General features: G+C 48.9%; 1 protein-coding gene across 8 annotated transcripts in view; it reads right to left on the bottom strand.

Annotated features, from left to right (window-relative positions):
* Nucleotides 1–229: 229 nt before the first annotated feature.
* LOC118793000 (LIM and calponin homology domains-containing protein 1-like) overlaps nucleotides 230–20,426 on the bottom strand; it is a 117,979-nt gene continuing 97,782 nt past the window's right edge. For 3 of the 8 annotated variants that reach the window (XM_036550914.1, XM_036550919.1, XM_036550918.1), the window contains 19 exons: nucleotides 16,300–16,335; nucleotides 13,247–13,373; nucleotides 12,800–12,957; nucleotides 11,396–11,825; nucleotides 9,593–9,952; nucleotides 9,062–9,197; nucleotides 8,474–8,619; nucleotides 8,207–8,300; nucleotides 7,833–7,858; nucleotides 6,684–6,803; nucleotides 5,756–5,848; nucleotides 4,996–5,160; nucleotides 4,283–4,398; nucleotides 3,831–3,919; nucleotides 3,388–3,499; nucleotides 2,867–2,950; nucleotides 2,047–2,155; nucleotides 1,664–1,766; nucleotides 230–713 (listed from right to left, as the gene is read on the bottom strand). In XM_036550914.1, coding sequence (XP_036406807.1) covers nucleotides 688–713; nucleotides 1,664–1,766; nucleotides 2,047–2,155; nucleotides 2,867–2,950; nucleotides 3,388–3,499; nucleotides 3,831–3,919; nucleotides 4,283–4,398; nucleotides 4,996–5,160; nucleotides 5,756–5,848; nucleotides 6,684–6,803; nucleotides 7,833–7,858; nucleotides 8,207–8,300; nucleotides 8,474–8,619; nucleotides 9,062–9,197; nucleotides 9,593–9,952; nucleotides 11,396–11,825; nucleotides 12,800–12,957; nucleotides 13,247–13,373; nucleotides 16,300–16,335 — 2,530 coding nt within the window. In that variant the 3' untranslated portion in view covers nucleotides 230–687. Of the gene's footprint in view, nucleotides 714–1,663; nucleotides 1,767–2,046; nucleotides 2,156–2,866; nucleotides 2,951–3,387; nucleotides 3,500–3,830; nucleotides 3,920–4,282; nucleotides 4,399–4,995; nucleotides 5,161–5,755; nucleotides 5,849–6,683; nucleotides 6,804–7,832; nucleotides 7,859–8,206; nucleotides 8,301–8,473; nucleotides 8,620–9,061; nucleotides 9,198–9,592; nucleotides 9,953–11,395; nucleotides 11,826–12,799; nucleotides 12,958–13,246; nucleotides 13,374–16,299; nucleotides 16,336–18,256; nucleotides 18,629–20,426 lie in introns of those variants that run through there. The other 5 variants (XM_036550920.1, XM_036550922.1, XM_036550915.1 and 2 more) reach the window with 5 other exon arrangements.

The raw sequence follows: 20,426 nt of genomic DNA on the forward strand, positions 1-20,426 counted from the left end.
AATCCATCGCAGTTCTCGAATTAAACCGGACTCCTGTGATGGAATCCGGTTCGAATTTTATTCACCGAAACCTACGCGGTCCTACATTCAATACCAAAACGTATCGGACTGAACGCGTTTGACATTCGATCAGTTTTGCAAGGTGTCCTGCAAAAACCAAATTGCTTAAAGAGCTCTTCGGAATCACTGCTTTTCGCTGCTCCCTTGATGTGCCTGTGTGCCATGTTCAACGTATTTTAAATACGGACAATCAGTTCATTTTCGGAATGACTTTTCTAATGGTAATGTGATTATTATTGCATTTGCAAGTTCCTACATTGCATTAAATGTTGACATACATAGTGCACAATAAAATATCGGAATAATTCAGGAACGGTATCTTACAAGTTTGGCAGAACAAGAAACTGTTAGGATTCAGACGCTGGAAATGGAAGGTCAAATCACTTGTGCTAAAAACGGCAATTATTAGGAGAGATATTTCCCTCTGCTTGTTGTGGTCCAAACTATTTGGCCGCCGTGATTCTCTGCGTGTGATTATGAGACATTTTCGGACTCCCAAACCGTCCCCCCAGTCATGGAATCTTCTGGCCAATCTTCGGTCCTGGGCCCAGTGTGATTGTCCGGACAAATGGGTGTAAAGAAGCGCATTGTTCATAAATTCTTGCACTGTCCAAAGACCGAGGTTCTTCACAATGTAGTTGGCTGACCAGCAGCTACAATTTAAAGAAGAGGAACAGCGTTACTTTGCAAAGCCGTATTGTTGCAGCAATTACAATCCAAACAGCCCAAGACACTAAAAAATATGATTGATCGCTGTGCCACTTTCCCTTCGTTCGTCTTAGAGGAAATGATCTGTTAAAATTGAGCCGGGACTGCGCACTCCAGCCCGAATTTAAATATCCCAGGTTGCGCCGGCACATTCAACAAGTGGTCCAAGCCCGTTACGGTCCTAAAGATCACACGGATAGCCTGTGCTTCTTACGAGACACTTTAAGAGAAGGAGCAGGGGTGACAATGCACATACGTACAAAAGGACTTTGTATTTTTTTGACATTCAATTCGAATAGTCTAATTCTTATACCAGTTGATGATGTAAAAATAATACACAACAGGCTTGAGAGCAAAAGTCCTCCAAGAAATATCCCCAACTGTAAAAGTGCGTCTGTCAATAGGACCAAGCATCAGCAATACTCACAGATACTGTGAATACTGGTGAGTCATTATTACATTACACTAGGCTTCCAACAATATCTAAATGAAATATCAACATTAATACAAACATTCAGTTGCACACAATTCAGTTTCTTAACATGGAAGTACATTTGTCTGGTTGTGTCAGTGTGCTGCCTTTGTGCTTGTATCTTTTAAGTGTGCAGAACTGTATGTGTGTTGATGAATAACTTTACTGGATTTTCCCTGTGATGTAGGGTGTGCATGTGAGTGAGTTTCCATTTGTGCATGTGTGTGTGTGTAAGAATATATCTTAAGCATGTGTTTGCAGGAGTGTACCTACATGTTTAAGTGTGTGTTTATGGTATACTCTGCATCTGTGAACAGGGGTATGTACAAATGTGTGTTTATGGTGGTCTTTCTGTGTGTGTGTGTGTGTGTGTGTGTGTGTGTGTGTGTGTGTGCATGCAGATGGGACATGAATGTGACTCACAGCGTGATCTGAGGTAGCACTGGTGACAGTTGAGGAGGCCACTGCGAATCCTCACATCTGTACCGGTGCTGGTGTCACCTAACTGTCCCTTACAGATCCCACACTGAGAGAGGGAGAGAGAGAGAGGAGGGGAGAGAGGAAAAGGATGAGGGAGAGGGGCACACAGTCACCTCATCCTGCCCTGCCTGAAGGTCATACAGACCCAATTTATATTTCTCTTCAGCACATCATAAATAATGAACAACTTTACAACCACCATCTGAACCTATACATGACTATACTCAAAATACAAATATCCATATTCCCAGTAATTCCCTTCTATAACAATAACTACACTGTTGACAGTTAGCCATGTTAAAGGTTTTAACCCTGCGTGTGCAGACCTTGAAGCACTGGATGTGGAAGTAGAGGCTGAGTGTTTCGATGATCATGGCGGCCCCTTTGCCCAGCGGATGGCCACAGCTGGAGCAGAGCTTCTTCCCACTCACTGACCTGCAGGGGGCGACAGATGCACATATGAACACATGCACACACTCGTCAGCCACGACAGTATTACGCTATTTAATTATGTTACTTCACTTATTATTGCAAGCACAGGCAACTCCTGAGTCCTGGCTTGTATCTAGAAAGTTTCAGGTTCAATTTGTACGTAGGGGCCGGTCACTGTATCTTTGAGTACGTTGTGGGGTTAAACAGAAGTTCCTAGATAGACAGCAGTGCTCCCGAGTAGTAAATAAATGCAGTTCTCTGGAAACAGTTCACTGAAATGTGGACTGGAAGGGTGAAGATCAGCACCTGAGCCAGTCACATGTTGATGTTTGTAAAATGAGACAGGGGACATGTCAAACCAGACAGTGAAGCTGTCTGTCAAACACACAACGCCAACCACAACTTTAATGCTGTGATTATTCCTGTCTGAAAGCCACAGGGATGAAAATAATGGACTCTCAAAGGACCATGTGTGATGTTTCCTAACATTTTTTAACACGACAGTATAACTGTGTCCTTGTTGCATGACTCATCATAGCAATGCAGCTCATAGGCAAGATGGACACATGCATGATTGAGTCTGGCGATGGATGAGGTGCTGTTTTACGATTTGATGTGGTCTGTAATGGCATTTGAGCCTCCATGGGAGTCAGGAGCCTCTCCCCCGCCTCAGGGGGAGTGGGGTGTGCGTAGGGGCCCGCCCTGGTGCTGTACCTGTTTGTGGACTGGGACTGCCCATCGGATGAACATGAGGATGACCTGGATGGGTTTGAGTCTACATTCTCATAGGATCCAGACCTGGGAATGACAAGCCAGCGCCACATTCAGGGACCAAAGCCAGGCAGCAAACGAAGCCAGCGCGTTCACACAGACAGGACAGCACGGTACGTCTACATGCACATCGTGGCTCTGTGGACGGATGTGAGTGGGTCTCTTTTCACCTCCAGCCTCTCGGACTATTTAATTCAGATTCAGGTGAGGAACAATTAAGATGGAAAACCAGGCACCCTGCGCAGTGCTGGTCTAAGCTCCCATGAAATGCGGCATGGAGACTGCGTGTGGGTATCACTTGGTGGACAGTTTTCAGGTAGATTTTAAAGTATATTGCATTCAGTGTATGTGCAGCTGGTTGCCACCTCTAGGTGTTGCTGAAAGTGGGCTCTTGTTTTAGCTGGACATAATTTAGTCTGCTGTGTCACAGACATTACTGTACTAGAACCTGCGTACGCACACACCTCTTCACTCCGCCCGGCGGGGTTTGCTGGGTGCTCCAGTTGCGGTCCAGCGAGGCGGTCTTCCTCCACACCTCCTGCTGCTGTTGGCTCTCCTTACTGTTCAAAGATGGGGCTGATCCAGTAGTAGACAGAAGGGTGGACAGACAGACATTTCTCATTTGCAATGAGAAAATCCACTAAAGATGACCTATGAACACTGAGGAGATTCACAACAACCATTCAAGGGTATTCATGATACTGATATATTAATATTGATCCACTGACACAGTTTTATGACACACAATATAATACTGGTGCTGGGCTCTCTCTGCTTGTTTTGACCTTCAAACACCCTTGTCCATCAGCATTGGTATGAGTCGCAGCAAGACTGCATCGGAGCTACCCCCCTCCTCTCTACCCCTGCAACCCCTGCAACCCCTGACTTGCCAGAGGGCGACTCTCACCCATTAGGAACTGCAGCTGGGGCGATCTTTGGCCATTCTGTTGAGCCTGTGCGATTGCTTCTGTCTGTCTGAAGCATTGGGCGCGGGAGCTAGAGAGGGCGAGGCAGACAGAAGTAAGCGATGCAAAATCATAACCAGGCATTCTTTACAGAGGCACTGCCCTGCCCACACAGTGAGTGGAATCTGGAGCCAAACAGTCAGGGTGGGAATATCACAGAAATGCGGCCTATGGCATTACTCTTTATCTCAAGGTGAATGGCACCAGCTGCATTTAAAAAGCAAACTGAGCAAACCATGGCCAGGCGATTAAATGATACTGAAAATAAGAATATTCTTTAATATAAGACACAGCATAGTTTAATTACATCCGCAGTCGCAGGTGCAGCTAACTGCAGCTCCATGCAGCCGCAGGTCTCTGATCACCCGAGCCTCGGAACGACCCCGCGACTGACCTTTCCGTCACCTCGTGGTACTCCCTCGCCGCCGCTGTCCGTTCCCTGACGGCGTCGCTCCAGCCGCCGTCGTCCCTTTGTCTTTCCTCCCTCTCCGCGTCCTCGTCCTTCCCCCTCTGCGTGGGAGGTGGCCGGAATGACATGAGTGCAGCGGGGGCCCTCAGCACAGACACCACAGCCCCTCCGAACCCCAGCTTCCAGCTGCGAATGCGCTCTCCCCAGCTTACACACGCTAATGTTTGTGCTTTAGTTCAGAGCTGTCATTGTCAAACACTGTTCTTACAGTGCACTTAGGGTATTTATCCAAGCCGTCCTTACTAGTTCATTCTGTCTACATTTACATTTACAGTTTCATTTATTCATCTGGCAGACCCTTCTATCCAAAGTGACTTACAAGTGAGACAGCGTAGATTCCTACTTTATAACAACATGTTAGTACGTGTTTCAAAGGAGTTTTACAGTGTTTAGCTGGAAAGTGTTTAGCTGAGTTTCATCTTTCTAGCAAAGGCCCACAGGGACCCTTTCATGTATTCTTGAAAGCACCGTTTAAATTTAAGGGGAACACATTCAGCAAGACTCATGGAATAAGAGTTACAGCATCGGCTTGCTCCCACATCCCTAGAGCTGGGGAACTTTGACCACTTCCCTCTCCCAGATCATGCCCTCATCCTCTTCTCTCTGTCCCCCGCCCCGCCCCCGCCCTCCCGGCTCACCGCCTGCCTCTCCAGCCACTCTTGTTTGCGCTCCCATTCGGCCAATGAGCGGGCCATGGGGTCCCGGGGGCCCGTGGGAGGGGCCGCGTCCCTGCGGCCGGGAGAGGGCAGGGCCGACACATGGGGGGTCAGCGGGGCCACCGTCTCCTCCAATATCTTCCTCTCCTGCAGGGACGGAAGCATCAGTGCGCTGGCCAAAAGTGTCCCCAGCGCTTCCTGACCGAATCGTGTCTGTTATTTTTCACTGGGTGAATGTCAGCCAATGAGGTTTACTTAGTGTTACTTATGTGTTAATAATATTTTGTCATTTCAACAGACAGCCATATACAGAGCGGCATACAAAACAAATGTAAACGAAATTTACACATATTATCCATCTACAGTGCTGCACATTACCTGCAGAAATACGGGTTAGTGTATGGCACTAGTCTCCCAACCAGGATTAAACTAGCAATCTTCTGTTTACGAACAGAATTCTGAAGCACTTTACCCATCATAGTATCGGCTCAAACACTTGTATAGTGTCTGGTTTCTATCCAATCATCTGTGGTCACACTGCTTTATCTACAACCCTCAGAAATCAATGCTCCCCACAGGTAAATCCTTTGGTCTTTCTGATTGATTCAGAACTGGTTTACGTAGGCACTATATTCAAGCTGTTCATATGGTCCATACTCCTCTGAGCAGGTGAAGCTGGGAATGAAGGCATAAACAGGAAAGGCTCTTTATCACTGAGAAGCTCTGTGGGTTTGGATCCCACCTCCTCGTGGTACTTCCTCTCCTCTTCCTCCACCTCCTTCTGCGCTCTCTCCCACTCCTGCTTCAGCTTCTCCTGCTCCCGCTGGTACTTCTCCTGTCGCACGGGACGGACAGACAGACAGACAGAGGGACACTGTAAGCTGACGAACGCCAGCCCCACCTCCTGGACCCTCCCTCATGTGGCCATGCCAGTTGGCTTGGCGTTCAGGGCAGTAAAATGCCATCCTTCAGCTAATGCAGCAGATCGGGTCTCCAGAACGGGTAGTAGAAGGGGGCAATGACCTGATACTTAAGGGCCTGTTGCTTGTTAAGGACTGCTATGAAGCTGAGGGAAGGAGCTTGCTGTGGAGAACCTTCTGGGAAGCCATACTGCAGGTTCCAGCCTCAGTCTGATCCTTCTTCTGCTGACATTCACGTCACGCGTGCTGCTTGCACAGGCTAAACCGCAGCCCCCGTGACCAGCAGACACAAACCCGCGAGTCACACACAGCCAGAGCGTCAGCGGCCTCACCTTTTCACCCCCGTGCCAGAAGTGCAGTGTCCTTCCTGGAACATTTTCAGAACATTCCCGTGGTTCACGGAACACACAGAAGCCATGCGTGTTGTTTGTAAACGATTACTGACAAAACGGCATGCAGGGCGCCACCTGCTGGGCAGTGCGGGGAGCAGCACGCCATGCAAGCACACTGCACTGTGCATGACTCGGGGTCATGTTAGGCAAGCAGTCAGCCGGCGCGCTGCGAGGCGGGGACTTAATTTGGAGGGAGGGAGGGTGGCAAGGGGATGGCAGGCGCCATCAGTGCTCTGAGCGCACGTCCAGCAGGGCGGCGCTGTGGGCCAAGCGGGGGGGGGGGGGGGGGGGGAGTTACAGGGATTGGCTGCGCTGCTGAGGTGGGAGGCGGGGTCAGGCCCAGCTCTGGTTAATCTACCTGAAGCATGCGATCCTGCTCCTGCTGCCACCTCTCCTGACGCCTGCGCTCCTCGTTCGGGTCCCAAGACCAGTGATCAACCCGCTTAGCCATACTCAGCACAGGGGCTGGGAGCTGAGGCTGGGGCAGGGCCCGCACACACACACACACACACACACACACACACACACACACACACACACACACAGGAATACACATGCACACATACACACACACACACACACACACATACAGGAATACACGTGCACACACGCACACACACACACATACAGGAATACACATGCACACACGCACACACACACACATACAGGAATACACATGCACACACGCACACACACACCCCACAGGAAAAAGGAAAGGTGATAGGAAGGTGAGGTGTGCTGCTGCTGTGAAGTGATAGAGTGATAGTGACACTGCTAACGTGGCTACACACCCTGCGCGGTACTCACACCACAGAGAGAGAGGAAAAACAGAGAGAGGAGGAGGGAGCTACTGCACTGCCTCTGTCCTTTCCTCATCTGGCCAGGATGAGTGAGCGTAGCTCCTACACACTGCCCAAGTACCGCTTATTATGAAATGCTAAATGCACACACAGCTGTGTTTTTCCCTCCATAAGCTATTATTGTCCTAGTCACTGCTGTTTGTAAAGAGGAGTGATCTCAGCACTGCGTTTAACAAGATATCATAGACACATTTAAATTATTTTCTAAAATGAAACAATTTAATGATTACTTTGAACGATACTTGCTCTAATAGAAAAATAAAAACACAGGGAAAGTGTTTGGTTAGATGTGCCAAATATTCATAAATCAGCCTAATGATGGCTAATAGATTGGTGGGTTCTTGCTTCATCCAGCAAAACACTTTCTTTGGGATTTTTAAAATCGTACTTGTATTTCCCAGAAAATTCTCAGTGAATTTCTCTTTCCAAATAGAAATATAAGAATTTCAGCCAGCTGCAAGATGAACTATCACTGGTTTTAAGAAGAGAATCTAAGGTGACCTTTAATTCTGCTTTGCTTAATAATATGATGTTAATGTTACATGTCTCATAAAATAGAGCTCTTTATTAATAGCCAGGTGAGCAAAGTAAGAGTGTCCTGATCACTGAGACTCTGAGCTGAAGGACCGGCCTCCTCAGGAGCTTACCTTAGCACTGTCTACCTCCACACCCTCTGTAAAAGACAAAGACATGATCTGAGTCCATGGCTCCTGTCTTTTTAAGGAATGTTCATATTTATGCATATTCATCAAGAAAAGTGACATATTAGGTGACTTGGCTACAATCTTTGACCATAATCTCTTAACATTTAACATCTAATCTTAATCTTTTCTAATTTGATCAAAATGAAGGGTTGGTATGAGAATGCTAAACATCAATGCGATACATTTGGTCAGAGCTAAACCACCCGAATACCCCCCCACCTCCAATCCTCGCCCAAAGAGAACACAAGATTATTAAAATTGAACCAAACAAGCACAGAGCCCTCAGAAATGTCTCTGTGAAAGGTGAGTGAGCCTACCTGGCGCGGGTGGTTCCATCCTGATCGTTACCGTGTGGGTCTGGGGCGATTCATCTCCAACACTTTGGGGTGACTCCAGAGAGGGGATGCTGGTCTGAAAGCCAGACAAAAGTAATCGAACCTCATCGCATCAATAAGACTAGCCCACTCGTGAAACGAAGAGCTTCGAGCCTCAGTCTGAACTCGGATATTGCTTTTCCTTTGCTCGTATGAGAATGTGTAAAAGATCAGACAGCGGCTGTGATGTGGTTTCCTGCGCTGTCTCACCTCCGTGGCGCTGGTGTCTGTGTGCTGGTGGCCGAGTGTCATGGCCACCTCTGTCAGGACTGGGGCGGTGGCAACGCAGTTTCCTTCCGTCACCACAGAGCTCTCACAGGGGGCGGCCTGCTCCTCCACAGGCTGATCTCGGGCTTCTGGACCCAGAGCACAGAAAAGCAGCATTCTAATTACACACAGAATACGCTGTATACAGTGAAAGAGCGACGTCACTCTCAGGATGCTTGAACGGAGGAAACCTGTTTCTAATCAAAATGGCCTGAATTCAGGGGCAATGCCATTTTACCTTTAATGCATGATGAGACAAAAGCTCAGTGCCGCATATGGAAATCTCATTCACACAAATCTATCTACATGTGTGTGTGTTTGTGTGCGTCAGTTTAAATGTTGACGTACATGTTTAAAACAAAGTGGATAATAGCCTCAAAAAACAAGGATCTCTACCGATTTCTAATGTTCCCAAAAGGACGAGTTATGGTTGCAGTGGTCTCTTAAAAAACAGTTCTGAGAATGACCACTAGGTGTCAGGCTGTTTGCAGTGTAGTGTATGGAATCCCAGGGAAGCAAGCATCTGCTGACCTTTCAAGGGAGAGCTTTCGGCAGCGGTCTCTCCTCCCACAGGCCTCGCCGGACCATCTATGGGGCTAACCCTGGCCTCGGCTTCAGCAGCCTCAGGCTCCGCCTTCTCATAAACCCCACCCTCCTCCTGCAGTTCCTGTAGGACCAAATACAAAGTATTGTGGGGGGGGGGGGGGGGCTGAAATCAGTATGTAACAAAAGGCTCAGTAAGTTTGTAACTATTCAAAGAGATATAGGAGCGGCAGTTTAGCATAGTGGTAAGGAACAGGACTCGCAACCGCAAAGTTGCTGGTTCAATTCCCCACTGGGGCCCTGCTGTTGTACCCTTGGGCAAGGTACTTAACCCAGAACTGCCTCAGTAAATATCCAACTGTATCATTGGATAACATGTAAAAATTGCAACCTATGTAAGCTGCTCTGGGTTAGAGTGTCTGCTAAATGCCAATAATGTAATAATGAGATATTGAAAGAGCTCTTCTAGCCTTCCTAGTGTTTGACCTCCTATCTGAGAGGGTGGAGCTGAGCGTTTACCGTGGGCAGGGATGTGGGTCGGGTAGGCGTGGCCTCTTCCTGCCCGGTCTCCTCCAGGTCGTCCAGCCCGTGTGTCTCGGCAGGCTCATCAGGAGGGACGGGGGGCTCCGCATCAAGGAGCACGCCCGCACTCTTGGGGGCGTCGCTCTCCTCCTGCTCCGGGATCACGGGCACCGGCTCCGCGGGAGCGCGGGTTGGAGAGGTGGGGACCGCAGCCGCACTCTCGGGGGTCGCCGCCACGGCGGGCGAGGGGAGGAACACCATCAGGGAGGGCTCGCCCTCCCCGCCCCTCTCGCCGCCATCGTCCGCCGGGCCGAACGCCTCCCCGGCGTCTCCGTTCACTGGAGTCATCCCGTCCACCTGGGGGCAGCACACAGACGCAACCTCAGCCCTGTGGGCACCTACACTGAGGGATTAACCCTCCTTCATTTTCAGTATAACACACACAATCATCTGCTTTTGCTGTAGCACCATTAAAACTGAGTTGCAGTCTGTCTCTTGAGTTCTGTTAAATCATTGACCAGGTTGTCAAGAGAAAAACTGTACTATGCTTGTTATATATTCATTAATAAGCTTGACCTCCAGGTAGATACAGACAGTAATATGCGTGGGCACACATGTATCTTTGATATTCCTGGTGATCCGCCACGGTCGCCATGATGCACTACCATGAACCCTGGACAATTGTTAAGAATACCGCATGTCATCATGGACTGAGAGACCAGTCAGATAACAATGTCTAAGTTCTCGCTCGCGCCGGGAATGAAAGGGCCGCTGTGATGGATGCCTAATAGCCTCCGCGCGGGGACTCGAGACGCAAGGCCATGATTGGCCGTGTCTGGCCCGCTGTGGGCGGCCTGTGTGGGGCCTTTGTGCTCCGAGGGGGTCCACTTCACTTCGAGAGGGCCTGCATCCCGGCTCACTCCAGCACAGAGGCCCCCATTCAGACACCCCTGCTGCATCACAGCAAGACTTTCCCATCATTGGGAAGGGGGCGGGGGGCAACCTAATTTGTTCCCACAGTGTCCTAAACGTGCCGTTTCCATCTGGGAAAATACAGCTGACAGAGTCTCTACAAAATAAAGACTGTGACCGGCTTTTGTATGTGTGTGTTTTGTGTGTTTTCTGCTGTTAGAGTCAGAAGTGTTACTCCTGTTGATGCACACTCGCATACGCAGCAGAATGTGCGTGAGAACTTTGGAGTTTTGTTTTGAGGATTTATACTTTCCTCCTGTGCTTGCTGTGCTGATCTGAGGTCTGCACTTGCTGTGCTGGTCTGAGGTCTGTGCTCGCTGTGCTGATCTGAGATCTGTCTCTAAGGACAGACTAGAAGGACTAACTAGACAAGCACACAGTGACCAGATGGACACTGTAACACAACTGCAGGTATCACAACAAAGCCAATACAGGGGAACTGCCTGTGAGTAGGAGTTTTCTGTAACAATGACTGGGTTGTGCTTCCACTATATTCTAAATGAAAAACAGGGGTTTTAAAATTGAGGTTGGCACTAACTCAACTTCAACTTTCAACTTCAGTACCGAGGTGCTGATACAAGCAGGACACTGCAATAGGCACTGAGGGTGGATCAATGACAAATTGAAACCTAGAGAAAGTTTTTGGTCAAGCATACCATTTATACTATACTTTCTCTCCCCCCGTTTTATAGTGACCTCTCACTTTTAGCGCATCTGAGATAAGCTGCTGTAGGGGCAGGACTATGAGAGCTGTATACAAATCAGCAGAAACTTATTAGACTTCTTCTGTTAGAGAGCTGGGTTAATGGGGTCAGTGCTGGGCCTAACCTGGGCTGGCTTGGGACCCTCGAGCGTGGTCCTGGGCTGGGTGTAAGGTTTCGGGGTCAGCAGAGGGACGGCCTTGGGGAGAGCACGGGTGGGGGAGTGCTCCGGGGAGCGAGCCCGGCTCTGGTCCGGGTTCTGGGCCCGGCTCGGGCTCCGCGGGAGCCCCACCATGGCCTCTATGGTGGCGGTGAACTTGGGCGCCGGGAGCGACTGCTGCCGCAGGTATCTCATGGGGTTGGGGTCGCGGGTCGGGGAGGGCGGGGCGCTGGGGTCCACGGACACGCTCCGCTCCAGCAGCTTGGGCAGGTGCAGGCGCTCCAGCACGGCCTCGCTGATGGTGAAGCGCTGGGCGTAGCGCTGCAGCACGGCCGCCGCCTCCTCCGGCGTCTGGGCGCTTCGGTACGCCTCGTGCAGCTCCCGCTCGCGCCGCTCCCTGAGGGGAAAGCGGTCATGTGGGAGAGAGAGTGCGGTCAAACGAGAGAGCGTGGTCACGAAGGACAGAGTGCAGTCATACTGGAGAGTGCGGTCATACAGGAGAGCACGGTCACAAAGGACAGAGTGTAGCCATATTGGAGAGAGTGGTCACGCGGGAGAGAGAGTGCGGTCAAACAAGAGAGTACTGTCACACTTCAGAGTGCGGTCATACTGGAGGTCACACAAGACAGAGTACATTCATACAGGAGAGTAAGGTCAAAGCGGTCATGCAGGAGAGTAAGGTCATATTGGACAGCGCGGTCATGCAGGAGAGATTACGGTCACACATGAGAGTAAGGTCATACTGGACAGTGTGGTCATACAGGAGAGATTACGGTCACGCAGGAGAGTAAGGTCATACTGGATAGTGCGGTTACACAGGAGAGAGTACGGTCACGCAGGAGAGTAAGGTCATACTGGACAGTGCGGTCACACAGGAGAGAGTACGGTCACGCAGGAGAGTAAGGTCATACTGGACAGTGCGGTCACACAGGAGAGAGTACGGTCACGCAGGAGAGTAAGGTCATACTGGACAGTGCGGTCACACGGGAGAGAGTACGGTCACGCAGGAGAGTAAGGTCATACTGGACAGTGCGGTCACACGGGAGAGATTACGGTCACGCAGGAGAGCAACTCCTTTCCCTGTTTGAGTACGGTCAGACATGGAGAGGAGATTATGGTCATATAGGACTGTACAGTCAGTGAGAGACATGAAAATAAGGCCATACAGATGAGACTACAGTCTTAATGAGAGAGGAAATTAAGGTCAGACAAAGACAGGAGTACAGTCAGGCAGAAAGAGAAGAGAAAAGTCCGACAAAGACAGAAGAAGTACAGACAGGCGATTAGGCTTTGATAACTGGAGATAAAGCAATGAGAACACGGTCATTACTGTCTGTCAGACTTCATGCTCTTCCTGAGTCTGACACGTACTTCTCCTCCACGATCTCCCTGTAGGTCTTGATGCTCTTCCTCCTCTGGGACTGGCTCCCATCGTCGCTCATCAGCCTCTCCATCATCTTCCTCTCCTCCTCCTTCTTTATGAGGTCCTGAGAGATACTGCGCCTGCGGCTCTTCCAGCGGGCCAGGTCCTGCAGGGAGGAACCCAGAGTGTGACAGCATAAAGATCAGACAGATGTCCTTACCAACACTGACTGATGGGATATAAGAGGATGTGGGTGCAACGTGAAGTACAGAATGCAAACAGAGCAACAGCACTGATTCGCCAGCTCACTACGCAACAGCAACACAGAGAACCAGCTGTGGTACCTTACGCCAGAGCATGACTGACTCATTCGCACGGTCACTCCCTTGGCCGAGCTGAAACGCTACAGGCTGCCTCTACGGAAGAGAGGGCTGGCGCCCCCTTGTGGCACTCACGTCCTGCCAGTGGTCCTCCTCCTCCCGAAGCCGGTTGTACTGGTTGTGCATGAGCTCGTGGCGCACCTGGCTGTGGGGCTGCAGGAAGACCTCCTCCTCGCACCGCATGTCAATCATGCTCACGCTTCTGCACAGAGACAGAAGAAGAAGAAAGGGGAAGTCAGTCGCATTACTGCAACAGGGGGAGAGAACCTGGCAGCCTGGGGAAAAGACCCAACCGGTGCTGATAGAGCCGCAGCGCTCCACGGTCGCTGCCTGCAGTGTTTCTTTAAATCCTTTGGCAGTCATCCCTATTGGACTGAATGTGAGAAGACACACTGGCACACATGCTTTGGCCGCGTGCATGTCACTTAATGGGTTTGCTCTTCTATGTCTCTTGTATGGTAGCCAGGAGTAGAGATTAGTGAACTACACTTTTAACCTGAGGGTTGCCAGTTTGAATCTCAGGTGGGATAATGCTGTTGCACTCTCGACTACGGCATTTACCTTGAATTCAGTAAATTACAGCAGTATGCATTTATGCAATTTAAAGGGATATGGACACATAACCAATAACAATCCTTCATGGTCTATTTTCCTAAGATCCACAGGAGTTCCATGAAATGAATGAAATGAGCTGTCATTATAATTTATATCTTTTTTGTCAACTAGGCATAATGCAAGACATACAAAATGATTAAATAAGAGGGTTAAGTGAAAGGGTTAACAGTCATGCACAAGAGACAAGCAGAAGATGCATCCAAAGATAAAAAAAATTTATTTCACTAAAGAGATATCTGATACAATTTTCAACACAGCAACAGTTGCTGTTTTTCCTTCTCCTTTCAACAAAGAGTAACGTTTTCCCATTCACCATATATCAATGTCAGCTGTATTATTATTTAGAGGTCTCTCTTGCTGTTCTTCCACCCACAAATATGAACATGTTAAAATAAAGAGACAGGCTAGGAGGAGGCCAAGCATTAGCCTGTATGGGAGTGTCTGACGTGATGTTCGCCTGATACAAGCACTATTCCCCCAGCTGACTGGCACAGGCACCGCTATTCTCCCCAACCTGAGATGCCCCTGTCCAATAACATGGAGGAGGAAAGGGGGGGGTCCTGCCTGAGCCCACTCTTAAAAACCTCTCAGGATAGAACAGCAACCTGAACCAAGGGCTCCATGCAGACAGGGGGTACCACACACACAAACGCTGTTAACCTGGAGGGCCTTCTGTGTCCATGCCAGCAAAAAAACAGGCGAAATAACAAGATTACTCTGTTTTCGATTACAGGGAAGATTAGATCCCTTTTCTAGGCTCTGAATCAACGGGAGCCGATCCAGACACCGGCTCCCTTGCAGGAAGAGAACACCTTCAGCCAATCTCTTTAGGAAACAAATAACTGGCTTTAGTGAGGTCACTCGCTCAGGGTGAGCCATGCCAACATCCACAGCCACACCCACGCCCAGCTTACTGCGCACGCTTCCCTATTTTTAACACATTACAGAGGCCGGGCACTCCTTACCAGAAAAAGACATGAATACTATGGGACAGTCAGGTCATCAGCGCTCAGATTAGCCTGTGTTTGTTCTGGACAATGTGGATGCAGTAATGCCCAAGGACACGGCTCTTCCTTGCATTCAAATTCGACATGAAGCGAAAAGTTGCCCAGGGACCGATACATCAAGGACACTGCGCCCGCAGGAAAGAGATGATGCCATAACAATAAAGTGAAACGTGAAAACATGAAGGGGATTAATGAGGTCATTCAAAGAGCCCCCCTTAAAGTTCAGCTAGAACAGCATGCTGGTGCCTGCAATAAGGGTCGGTCTGTGAGCATGTTGGCACTGTTAATAAGCAGAGGAATGAGGAGTCCCTTGAGGGACGCTGCGTCTTACTCCGACTCAGCTAGGCCGAAAAGGAGAAAACAGCCCAAACCACGGGGCAAGAGGACTGCTCTGCCTGCTCATGTATACTGTGCTCACTGTGCTGATCTGAGGTCTGTGCATGCTGTATTGGTCTGAAGTCTGTGCTCGCTGTGCTGGTCTGAGATCTGTCTCTAAGGACAGACTGGAAAGCCTAACCACGGAAGCACATAGTGATCAGACGGACACTGTAACACAACTGCAAGTAACACAGCCAAGCCAATACAGGGGATCTGACTGTGTGAGATCCACCCAGCAGTGGTTTTCATCACTGGGTTGTGCTTCCACTATGTTCTATATGAAAAACAGACGTTTTAAAATGAAGATTGGCACTCAACTACTGTTTGTCTTTCGATTTCAGTACTGAGGAGCTGATACAAGCAGGACACTGTGATAGGCACCGAGGGTGGATCAATGAGACATTACATCCTACGGAAAGTGTTTGGTCAAGCATGCCATTTACAAATGCGCCTTGTGAGGGGGAAGTACTGGTGTGCACTGGGTTTCTCCAACTAAACACTCTCCCTGGGGTCCATTCTCTAGTGCTTATTTCTTACAGAAAACTTCAAATAATTTTCAAGCCAAACCACATGTAGATATCAAATGATAAGATAATTGTTGCTAATATTTTCAGCGACGGGCAATTTTGTTGCTCTTAAACACAGATTCATGGTCAGCCAAAAGGTCCTGTTACCCTGTACAGATATAGATCATGTTCATAGAAAACTCTAAGAGAGGGCACTGGTATGTGGTCTAATGAACCCAGAGACTCAGAGCTAGACAACCTTGGGGTCTTCACTATTCTACCACGCCGTGGTGTTACTGGCGTCACCCTCACACCCCCAGAGGGTGAGTGAGGGGGGGTCTGTGTGTCCCCCCCTCCAGTCGCCCTCTTCTAGGAGACCAGTTGAACGCAGAGACCTGTAGTGAAGTCAACTCGGAGGCCCCAGCACATGCGTGTGTGCGCGCACGGTTAAGAACATGCTTCTGCTACTGTGTCTGCTTCTGCAAAGGGCCGTGAGGGCAGAGTGTTTGCGTGACGAAAGCGGCCAACGGGCGCATGCAGTTAAGTCCAGCTGTCTGTCTCGTGCCGAGCAAAAAATAAAAAGAAACGTATGCAAAATAAGCACACAGGGAGAATGACTTACTCAGGGTCATCGGACACACTAGCTCTGTGGCTGAATCTAAAAAAGCAGAACAAATCACAAAAAGAACACAAATGAAAAACAAACAGCAAAGAGAACAAAGACAGACACGCACCACATTAAAGCAGAACTACACAGATATGCCTTATTAACAATTTTTAAGAAATCAAACAATCTGTAACCATCTGAAAAACATCACTATGTGCCTGAGGTGTAGAGGCTGGTCAGAGAATGGGAGAATGGAAAATGTTACGCTCTTGCGAGTTTTACTAAAAACATAACCATGGTGTAATATCATGTGCCAAGCAGTAGGTGGTGCTCCTAGCAAGTGTACTGATGTCTTCACTCACAAATCCACTCTGATATAAAGACTTCACATACCCACTGCTAAAGAAATTATTCCCATTCTTAATTTAAACAGATCAATCCACAATACCATGCCTTTTTTGTTAGTGGGTCCGAACGTCAAAGCCATACCCTTTTTTTAAAACCACAACACTCAAGCCGGAGGTTTTGGTGGCCAAATTTACAGCTTTAACTTCAGCTGCGAAAAGACTTTAAAGGGAGATTCCCTGAAGTCATGAAGGGTGTGAGTAAAGCTGTGGTTTGCAGTTCCATCGCGAGAGACCACAATAAAGCTGGAGAACACAGGCCTTTGATAATAAAGAGCACAGAGCTTGTGCATATACAAGGCGCAAGGCGGTAATAAATGTGTAATGCACACCAAGAGAGTGCTGATCCTCTCTATCCAGAAACATACATGGCTGCAAGGCATGATGGGATTGACAGTTAGCTTTCCAAACATATATTTAAAGTTGTTGACTGATTTATAAATAGATAATTTAATCGCATCTAACTAATATTTAAAAACAATTATTCCAAATCATAGGTATGATCAGACAGCAGCAGAGTCTTGATACACGTCTTCATGCACGCATTCTGCTGTTGGTTTGTTTCAGAAGCCAGCCAACAGAGTACGTCCAGGTCTGTCAGGGGTCAGGGGTCAGGGGTCATGCGTGGTTATATCTGGAGAGGCATATCGATGGACAGGGTCTTCATGTCATCTTCACATGCTTCAAACACAAAGTAAAAGAAAAACAAGGCGGTTTTGTAAGATTGAAAAAGAAAATCCAAAGCAAATGCTGCTTTTCGGAGTTTCATGCAGCGGAAGCCTGGCGCAGAGAGCTTATTCACACGCAGACTCCTCTCATAACCAGGAAACAGACCAGGGGGTTCAAAATCCTGCCCTCTGGCCTTTCCTCTCCAGCGCCCCCCCCCCCCCCCCCCACCCCCCCCAACACCCCCCCAGGAGCTTCCCGTCTCCGGCCTTCCACTCCCATTTGCTTCCTGTTCGCTCCGCCTTCTCAAGAAGGGAGGGGTGGGGGTGGGGCTGGTCACAGTTTATGATGTAACACATGCAGCACAGGCATGTCCATGCACGTTCGTCATATCGAAGAAATTAAAATCAGCGATGACAACCACAAGCACAAACACAACGGGGCAAACTGAAAAAAATAAAAACCAGTCCATGCTTTCCAGGAGCGGGTGACCAGGGACACGCAGTGGTCATTACGTCGGCCACACGGACATATACGCCTGGAGGAGCCATCTAAGAAATTTTTAATGAAGCATCTCTGCTCTACGTCACTGTCAAAACACTAGACACGAGCCCCATTTATGTATATATATTTTCCATTTTGGGTAGTAAGTATTTTTTGCAATTTATATTTGTTCTAAATGCTGCTCACTGTCATTCTGTTGCCTTTGATGGGTCTGTAAAGCACACGGTAGCCTGATATTGGTTTTTTAGATAGGCCGGTGAGGGACCTGACACACTCTGTGTGACCCAGAAAAGAGCTACGCAATGGCTCAACTACCCAGCACTCGGACCCTCGGAAGCGGGAGCTAATCTGAATGTGTCAGCTTTAAAAAAATAACCACGGGTGAAGGGGGCTCTCACGTTGGGGACAGATCGTCATCTAACCAGGAGGGTCTGCGTGGGCGTGGCCTGTCCCCCTCGCTCTGGGCCTTCCTGGGACGGCCGTGGTGGACGGCGGGCACAGGCAGGAAGTGGGTAGGGCTGGAGGCGGCACGCGTGGGTGAGGCCAGGGTGCGGCGGGCCCACATGTCATCCCTCCCTGATTCCACCAGAGGGGAAGGCAGATCCCTGCCCGGGCCCGCCTCCATCATCAGAGGGGATTTCCTGGGTGCATCTGGCCCGTCCCCGGGGGTCGTGGCGACGGGGCTCGTCACGACGATGGAGGTTGTCACGACGCCGGATGTCATGGGCCCTCGGTATAGATCCATTGAACTTGAGAAGCCCAAGCTACTGCTGAGAGAATTACCCAATTACAAGGGACTGGGGAGGTAGGTAATCGGCAGATAAGGTCTGAAGGGGGGTTACAACATGCCAGGAACGCTAGAAACAAATCAAATTTACACTTCAAAAGGGACTTGAGAGATGCTTGTACGAATATGTATGGGAAGCAAATATCACATTTTTGCAATGAAACCCTTTGGCATACAACCCATTTTGGCTGATGTGAAAAAACGGAATATTTACTTTTTTGAAAAAAGCAGAGTTCACAGATGGTGCCGCACACCGCAACGCAATTTTGTAGGCAGATGGAAAATCATAACATCACAACTTACTGGCACTGAGCTAAAGCAAACATGGAAGTGTTCTTCTTTAGCAGTTTTTTTATCTGTATATTCTTTAGACCAACATTATTGTATATATTATTGTTTGAAAAACAAATACCATTTGCTGGAGACTTACATGACTAAAGTCAGTTTTCTTTATTTGACACACATACCTATGTTCACAATCACATGTATATGCACACACACACACACGCGCAGGCATACAGGCACACTAATGCACACACACACATATACATACATACACGAACACACACTTAAACATACACACATACATGCACGCAGGCACACACACACACACACACACACACACACACTCACAAAATGAACAGATTGCCCCCCTTTGACAGCAAAAGTGCAGATCATGAGTAAACATCCTTCACAAATCATGTTTAAAGGCCTCAAACAATCATTCCCTTGCTGACGCTTTCTCCTTATAAGCTGTCCAGGTGAGATGGAAGTGAGGGCTGGTGGTAGGTGCGGCTTTGATCCTGTGAGATCTGGGCATGGGCAGGAAAATGTGGGCCAAACAATCAGAAGACTTATTAAAGCCTCAAGTTTTGTGAATGCGCATATCGCATTTCTCCATGAAAACGGTCCTCTTCATCATCATTGTAGCCTTTTACAGGAAATTACCCGGCCAACTATGTCCAAGTGAGAGAAGCAGGGGGCGGGGTCTGTGAGGTTTGTGCTGCTCGGGCCCTGCCCTATTAGTGATGCTGTATGAAATGGAGTGGCCTAAGGACTGAACCCTGAGGCACACCATTACTGCTGTAACCTATAGCCCAAAGCAGGACCACAATGCAAAAAAACCCCTCCCTATATAGAGACAACTCTCTTCTGAAACAAAAAAAAATGAAGACATTCGTTTAATGAAGATTGCATTACGCTTATGCAATCTGAACTGACGAGTGAGTACTAGACAATCAATCAGTCAATTTGTGTACTTAGCTACTTTGGATAATGACATCACTAACTTGATGGATTGCCAAATGTATATGATGTCTATGTTCAACTTAAGAAGGATAACTTTTTGAGCAGCGCCCCTGACAAATGCAAGCACCATCAAAAAACCACGTTAAATCTCCACAGCATCCTCTTGGCTTCACAAAGCCTGCTCAACAAAGCCATCATCAAGCGGGAGCTTGTGTTAATCACGTCAATCCACAGCACGCGTTAGGATGGAGCATGCAAACACACGTCAGGTTTCGGCTCACTGCAGCGCGAGGGGCTCAACCCATCTCGGCTCTCTTTCCGCTGTGGGGCGGTCGCTGATCTCCCTCCCTTCAGATTTCCGGCTATCCGAGAGGGACTCCCTTCTGACCCCGGGGGCGCTGGGAAGCCCCTGCCTCTGAGCCTGTAGCTGAGACCACGGCAGGGGGAGGAACCTGTTGAAGGAAGGCCTGCTGCCTCTGCAGCTGTGCTTCTGGAAGGCCCCAGTCCTGCGCGCTAGCATGTCGTCTCTCTCC

This window comes from Megalops cyprinoides, chromosome 18 (genome assembly GCF_013368585.1).
Source record: "Megalops cyprinoides isolate fMegCyp1 chromosome 18, fMegCyp1.pri, whole genome shotgun sequence".
NCBI lineage: Eukaryota > Metazoa > Chordata > Actinopteri > Elopiformes > Megalopidae > Megalops > Megalops cyprinoides.